The following is a 7,500-nucleotide window of genomic DNA, read 5'->3' on the forward strand; positions in this document are numbered from 1 at the left end:
GGCCCCACGGTGCAGGACCGCAGGGCGAGCTCCAGGCCCGTATCACGGTGAATGAAATCTCACTCATCCGCTGGCTCCCAGAGAGTGATTCATGCGCTTGTATATCCAGCCGTCTGAGAGAAAGACCCGATCTGAGGCTGACGCTCAGCCTCCCACCCAGACGCACTGCCAGCTGAAGAGGTCATCTTGGCGGCGAGCGGCTCACTTTAGGAAACGTCTCAGACAAGTGTGTGGCCTCCACACACCGCCAGCGGGCCAAACCCGCTCCTGGACCGATCCCAACGCCTGACTCTCCGTGTCTCCGAGTTCATCTACTCATGTACTGGACTGCACAGGTGCTGATTTCTGAGAACTAAATAAAATGTGACTTCATATGAGGTAATATTGGCTATTAATATTACCTGGAGGGTGTAGTTTGAGATGCATCAGGGCGAATATAATATATAATACTGTCTGCAGAACCTGAGGACATGACCCGAGGCAGCCCTGTCCAGCCAACCAGCTCCACACCTCACACACTCTCCCAGCTCCACACCTCACACACTCTCCACACCTCACACACTCTCCACACCTCACACACTCTCCACACCTCACACACTCTCACAGCTCCACACCTCACACTCTCCCAGCCCCACACCTCACACACTCTCCACACCTCACACACACTCCACACCTCCCACACCTCACACACACTCCACACCTCACACACTCTCCCAGCTCCACACACCTCACACACTCTCCCATTTCATCGGCATCCCGTGGAAACCGCATTTGAGAATAATACTGTGATAATGCGTCTGAGACGCCACAATTGCGGGACAGGAAGGGCCCATTTTAGCACGTTCTGGACGGACTCTGGGTCCTCTCAGGGCGATGTGGAGATTCATGTTGACGCGCCGGTCGTGTGCGTGAGTGAGGCATCCCGAGGAGGATGGCTCCATCCCAGCATGCACTAGCCCCGGAGCACTAAACACGACGCGGAGCGGCCAGCAGAGAAAAGCCATTCTTTCCTGAAGAGAATTCAAAGAGATCGTGAAAAATCCAAGGGCAGATCGTCTCGCTGGAAACGATTACCCAGCTGGTGGAGAACGAGCGCGTTACTGTCAGTGTAGAACACGTCCAGCTCACAGTCCTACAGCAGTGTCTCCTCTGTGTTAGCGCTGAGGCTGTGCTGATGAGGCAGGAGTCTCACACTCCTACAGCAGTGTCTCCTCTGTGTTAGCACTGAGGCTGTGCTGATGAGGCAGGGGTCTCACAGTCCTACAGCAGTGTCTCCTCTGTGTTAGCACTGAGGCTGTGCTGAGGAGGCAGGGGTCTCACACTCCTACAGCAGTGTCTCCTCTGTGTTAGCACTGAGGCTGTGCTGATGAGGCAGGGGTCTCACACTCCTACAGCAGTGTCTCCTCTGTGTTAGCGCTGAGGCTGTGCTGATGAGGCAGGGGTCTCACAGTCCTACAGCAGTGTCTCCTCTGTGTTAGCGCTGAGGCTGTGCTGATGAGGCAGGGGTCTCACAGTCCTACAGCAGTGCCTCCTCTGTGTTAGCACTGAGGCTGTGCTGATGAGGCAGGGGTCTCACACTCCTACAGCAGTGTCTCCTCTGTGTTAGCACTGAGGCTGTGCTGATGAGGCAGGGGTCTCACGGTCTGGCACACAGAGGGGTGTGATGGGCCTGAGCACCGCTGGGAGCCCCAAACCGGGGCACAGAATTGGGGTTCAGGGTTTGGGGTTCAGGGTACAGGGTTCAGGGTTCGGGGTGCAAGGTACAGGGTTCAGGGTTCAGGGTTCAGGGTTCGGGGTTCGGGGTTCAGGGTTGGGGGTTTGGGGTTTGGGGTGCAGGGTTGGGGGTTGGGGGTTGGGGGTTGGGGGTTGGGGGTTGGGGGTTGGGGGTTCAGGGTTCAGGGTTCAGGGTTGGGGGTTGGGGGTTGGGGGTTGGGGGTTGGGGGTTCAGGGTACAGGGTTCGGGGTTCGAGGTTCAGGGTTCAGGGTTCAGGGTTCGGGGTTCAGGGTTGGGGGTTCAGGGTTCATACCGAGGTAGCTCTGAGCTGGTTTCTCCTCCACCACCCTGATCCTCCGCGCTCCTTTAGGGATCACCACCGCCTCCACATACCCTGCAGTCCGGGGAACCAGGGAGGAGAGGAAGAGTGTGTTAGAGAGGAACCAGGGAGGAGAGGAAGAGTGTGTTAGAGGGGAACCAGGGAGGAGAGGAAGAGTGTGTTAGAGGGGAACCAGGGAGGAGAGGAAGAGTGTGAGTTAGAGAGGAACCAGGGAGGAGAGGAAGAGTGTGTTAGAGGGGAACCAGGGAGGAGAGGAAGAGTGTGTTAGAGGGGAACCAGGGAGGAGAGGAAGAGTGTGTTAGAGGGGAACCAGGGAGGAGAGGAAGAGTGTGTTAGAGGGGAACCAGGGAGGAGAGGAAGAGTGTGTTAGAGAGGAACCAGGGAGGAGAGGAAGAGTGTGTTAGAGAGGAACCAGGGAGGAGAGGAAGAGTGTGTTAGAGAGGAACCAGGGAGGAGAGGAAGAGTGTGTTAGAGAGGAACCAGGGAGGAGAGGAAGAGTGTGTTAGAGGGGAACCAGGGAGGAGAACAAGTGTGAGTTAGAGAGGAACGAGGGATGAAGAACGAGTGTGAGTTAGAGAGGAACGAGGGATGAGGTCGAGTGTGAGTTAGAGAGGAACGAGGGATGAAGAACAAGTGTGAGTTAGAGAGGAACAAGGGATGAAGAACGAGTGTGAGTTAGAGAGGAACGAGGGATGAGGTTGAGTGTGCTGCAGGTTACTGCACTCTCAGAAATAAAAGTATGAAAAGTGCCTAAAAAAAGAACAAATCTTTGTCGCTGGGGTGGTACCCTATAGGCACATAAAATTGTACCCCTAGCCAGCAATATAGAATTCATTTGCTTGGAAAATCTTACTCGTTTGTACCCAAAGAAAACATTTGCTAAATCTGATCCTTGGCACTCTTGATTACGTAATCCTGTTGTGTCCTCTTCAGAATATCCATATAATAGCAGATGGAAAGACAGACTGATTAAAAATGTATTTTGCCAACTTCTCTGAAATTTGAATGGAAACTTAACTTATGTCCCTGCTTCACTCCGATGAGTCAGAGGTGCAATAAGGAGACTGATTAAAATATGAATCAATAATAAAATATATCTGAAACCTGATCTGCTTACAGGTCTTGAGGGGTTGTCACCATAAATTCAACAGATAACCTGACAGCAGGACATAATACCTGAAGGGCAGGAGGCCGACACCGCAGATTAACGGCAGGATATGAAAGGGTTCCTCAGGCAACCCAAAACCGCCACTAGAGTAACAACCATTCCCTTTCAGATTACAATCGCCCGGGGTGTTACACTGCAATACCGTCTGACTGATTTAATGTCTCAATTTCATCAGACCCTTTTATGATACAAAACTCTCCATGTTTCCCTGGGGTGGGGAATGCAGGAGTGAGAGAGAACGGTCTTCCTACAGGACAATCATTCTGAGCACAATGTCAGCCCCAAGTAGCTTTCTGGAAGAGAGAAAAGAGAAGACAATCTACAGCTGAACAATCTGCACATGGAATGTTCCACCTCTTCCTTTTTAAAGGGATGCACCCTAGTGTTTAAGGTACAGTGGGGCAAAAAAGTATTTAGTCAGCCACCAATTGTGCAAGTTCTCCCACTTAAAAAGATGAGAGGCCTGTAATTTCACTCCAAATCTCACGATACATGGCCCCATTCATTCTTTCCTTTACACGGATCAGTCGTCCTGGTCCCTTTGCAGAAAAACAGCCCCAAAGCATGATGTTTCCACCCCCATGCTTCACAGTAGGTATGGTGTTCTTTGGATGCAACTCAGCATTCTTTCTCCTCCAAACACGACAAGTTGAGTTTTTACCAAAAAGTTCTATTTTGGTTTCATCTGACCATATGACATTCTCCCAATCCTCTTCTGGATCATCCAAATGCTCTCTTGCAAACTTCAGATGGGCCTGGACATGTACTGGCTTAAGCAGAGGGACACGTCTGGCACTGCAGGATTTGAGTCCCTGGCGGCGTAGTGTGTTACTGATGGTAGCCTTTGTTACTTTGGTCCCAGCTCTCTGCAGGTCATTCACTAGGTCCCCCCGTGTGGTTCTGGGATTTTTGCTCACCGTTCTTGTGATCATTTTGACCCCACGGGGTGAGATCTTGCGTGGAGCCCCAGATCGAGGGAGATTATCAGTGGTCTTGTATGTCTTCCATTTTCTAATAATTGCTCCCACAGTTGATTTCTTCACACCAAGCTACTTACCTATTGCAGATTCCAGCCTGGTGCAGGTCTACAATTTTGTTTCTGGTGTCCTTTGACAGCTCTTTGGTCTTGGCCATAGTGGAGTTTGGAGTGTGACTGTTTGAGGTTGTGGACAGGTGTCTTTTATACTGATAACGAGTTCAAACACGTGCCATTAATACAGGTAACGAGTGGAGGACAGAGGAGCCTCTTCAAGAAGAAGTTACAGGTCTGTGAGAGCCAGAAATCTTGCTTGTTTGTAGGTGACCAAATACTTATTTTACCGAGGAATTTACCAATTAATTCATTAAAAATCCTACAATGTGATTTCCTGGATTCTTTCCCCCCATTCTGTCTCTCATAGTTGAAGTGTACCTATGATGAAAATTACAGGCCTCTCTCATCTTTTTAAGTGGGAGAACTTGCACAATTGGTGGCTGACTAAATACTTTTTTGCCCCACTGTACATGACCGGGACCTGGAAGGTTGGTGGTTCAAGCCCCAGCTTTGGGGCCCTTGAACAAGGCCCTTAGGGGGGGGGGGAGAGAGAGAGAGAGAGAGAGAGAGGGAGAGAGAGAGGGGAGGGGAGAGTGAGAGAGAGAGAGGGAGGGAGAGAAGGAGAAGGAGAGAGGGAGTGAGAGGGAGGGAGAGAGTGAGAGAGAGAGAGGGAGGGGAGAGTGAGAGAGGGAGAGAGGGAGGGGAGAGTGAGAGAGGGAGAGAAGGAGGGGAGAGTGAGAGAGAGAGGGAGGGACGGAGAGAGAGAGAGAAAGGGAGAGAGGGGAGGGGCAGAGAGAGAGGGAGAGAGAGAAGGAGGGGAGAGTGAGAGAGGGAGAGAGAGAAGGAGGGAGAAGGAGAGAGGAAGTGAGAGGGAGAGAGGGAGAGAGAGAGAGAGAAAGAGAGAGAGAGGGAGAGAGGGGGTGTGGCAGTACCAGCTCCGCGGGTGTGGTTGAAGTCCCCCTTGATGACCCGGCAGGTCCTCCCGCTCCCGTTGCAGACCCCACAGTGGTCCTCTCTGGAGGTGGAGCCCAGCACCCCATCACAGCCCACCTTCTGAAGCACAACCGGGACGACAATCATTCCACCCTCTGCGCTCAACACACCCTGACTCACACGTTTATTGTGATGTTGGTGATTTTAATCACACAGGGTATTTAATAACGAGCCCTTTCAGTCCCATGAGTGCCATATGGCCTTATACCTTTTCAACCAATCAAAATGGCTGCTATACTATTGTTTTGATCCCCTATTAAAGCCATAGAAAAGTTTCTCAGCTTTCCCCTTGGGATTTTGGTGGAGCCACTTCATATGGGTTGGTACTGAAAGGGTTAAATCCGATGAGTATGTGGTCAGAATGTCACATAAACATTACAATATTGCATAATGCTATTATTAACATAATATAATGACGAACAGGCCATTTAGCCCAGCAATCTTCGCCTATTGCTAAGTGGACCTACTGCAGAGTTTGTCTAAAAGCTTAATGGTATCTAGCACGGTATCAAGCCTGGTCTTGAAAACTCCCAGTGGTTCTGCCTCCATTACATGTCCTGTCAACCTTTTCCATATAGTGTCCACTCGCTGTGCGCAAAATACTTCTTAATGTCTTAATATCCGTGCAGAATTTATCCTTTGCTCATTTCCATGTATGCCCCCTCATCTGCTAACCAAACTCACCCTGAAAAAAATCATTACATTCCATTACATTATTGGCATTTGGCCTTTGAGTCTCCCTTTACTAAGCTTAAAGTGATTAAGCATCTTCTAAGTCAATCCATAACTTTTAAACATGGAATCAATCTGGTTGCCCTTCTCTGAACCTTTTCCAGTGCCTCTATCTCTCTTATAATGCACAGTACTCCAAGTGTGGTCTAACAAACATATTGTATAAGGTGAGTATAACTTCCTTAGATTTATTCTCAATTCTCTTCGCTACGTATACCTAGCATCCTTTATTACCTCTACCGCACATTGGCTAGAACCTGAAAGGCTTTGATCAACTAAGTCCTTTTGAACTTCAGCACAAACCTGTGGGATCTCCAACGATTTCTAAATCGGTTAGGATTTGAAAAGTCCTGTCGTTTGCACCCGTCTCCAGTGTCTTCAAAAAACATTCCACAAAAACCTATTCCTGAAGAGTAAATAATTAAACGTGAGTAGAAGCCGAACGCCTCCGTGCCGTCCACCTGTTAGAGAGCTTTGCAGAGGCTGGGTGTAGTATTGGCCCGCAGCAGACTGCAGAGGCCAGTCCAGCCGCAGGTCCGGAGACTCGCGGGATGAATAACGCATGTGTGGGGTTTCTGCTTCCAAATCAACCGGGAAAAGGGAATAACATTCAGAGGGGCTATGGAGTGTTTTATGTGACCAACATGAAATGAGCCTGTCTCATTCCAGCACACACACTCTGTCTCCCTCTCCTCCCTCCCTCCCTCTCTCCCTCTCTTTCTCTCTCTAACATTTGTCTGTCTATCTCTCTATCTCTCTCTCTCCAGCACACTCTCCCTCTCTTTCTCTCTCCAACACTTCTCTCTCCCTCTCCATCTCCCTCTCCCTCTCTCTCCAACTCTTCTCTCTCTCACCAGCACACTCCCTCTCTTTCTCTCTCCAACACTTCTCTCTCTCTCTCTCTCTCTCTCTCTCTCTCTCTCTCTCTCTCCAGCAGACTTCTTGCTCTCTCTGTCTCTATCCAGCAGACTTCTCCCTCTCTTTCTCTCTCCAGCAGACGTCTTGCTCTCCCTCTCTCTCTCTCCAGCAGACTTCTTGCTCTCTCTCTGTCTCTATCCAGCAGACTTCTCCCTCTCTTTCTCTCTCTCCAGCAGACGTCTTGCTCTGTCTCGCTTTCTCTCTGTCCAGCAGACTTCTTGCTCTCTCTCTGTCTCTATCCAGCAGACTTCTCTCTCACTTTCTCTCTGTCCAGCAGACTTCTCTCTCACTTTCTCTCTGTCCAGCAGACATTTTGCTCTCTCGCTCTGTCTCCTGCTGGTCTGCCAGGGCGGTGGTTCAGAAGCTGGGCTGGAGACTCAAAGCTCGCCGCTTAGCTTCCTGGTCGGGGTGCAGTCGTTGCTCCCCTGAGTGGCCTGAACTCCTTTCAGTTAACATTTTTCCAGCTGCATAAATGGCTTGTACTGTATGTAAAAATGTAATCTGCACAAGTCAGCCAGGATAAAAGGGTCTGCTAAATTTGGAAATGTGTCTAATCTGGAGGAGTCGCACTGCTACAGCCACAGCAGTGACTCACATCTGAG

General features: G+C 50.1%; 1 protein-coding gene across 1 annotated transcript in view; it reads right to left on the reverse strand.

Annotated features, from left to right (window-relative positions):
* The window catches only part of LOC133141635 (A disintegrin and metalloproteinase with thrombospondin motifs 19-like), a 112,929-nt gene that overhangs the window by 27,882 nt on the left and 77,547 nt on the right, over positions 1-7,500 (reverse strand). Inside the window, exons 15-16 of the mRNA XM_061262199.1 lie at positions 5,188-5,308; positions 2,028-2,108 (exon numbers count right to left, since the gene is read on the reverse strand). Coding sequence (XP_061118183.1) covers positions 2,028-2,108; positions 5,188-5,308 — 202 coding nt within the window. The remainder of the gene's footprint in view (positions 1-2,027; positions 2,109-5,187; positions 5,309-7,500) is intronic.

This window comes from Conger conger, chromosome 12 (genome assembly GCF_963514075.1).
Source record: "Conger conger chromosome 12, fConCon1.1, whole genome shotgun sequence".
NCBI classification, from domain to species: Eukaryota; Metazoa; Chordata; class Actinopteri; order Anguilliformes; family Congridae; genus Conger; species Conger conger.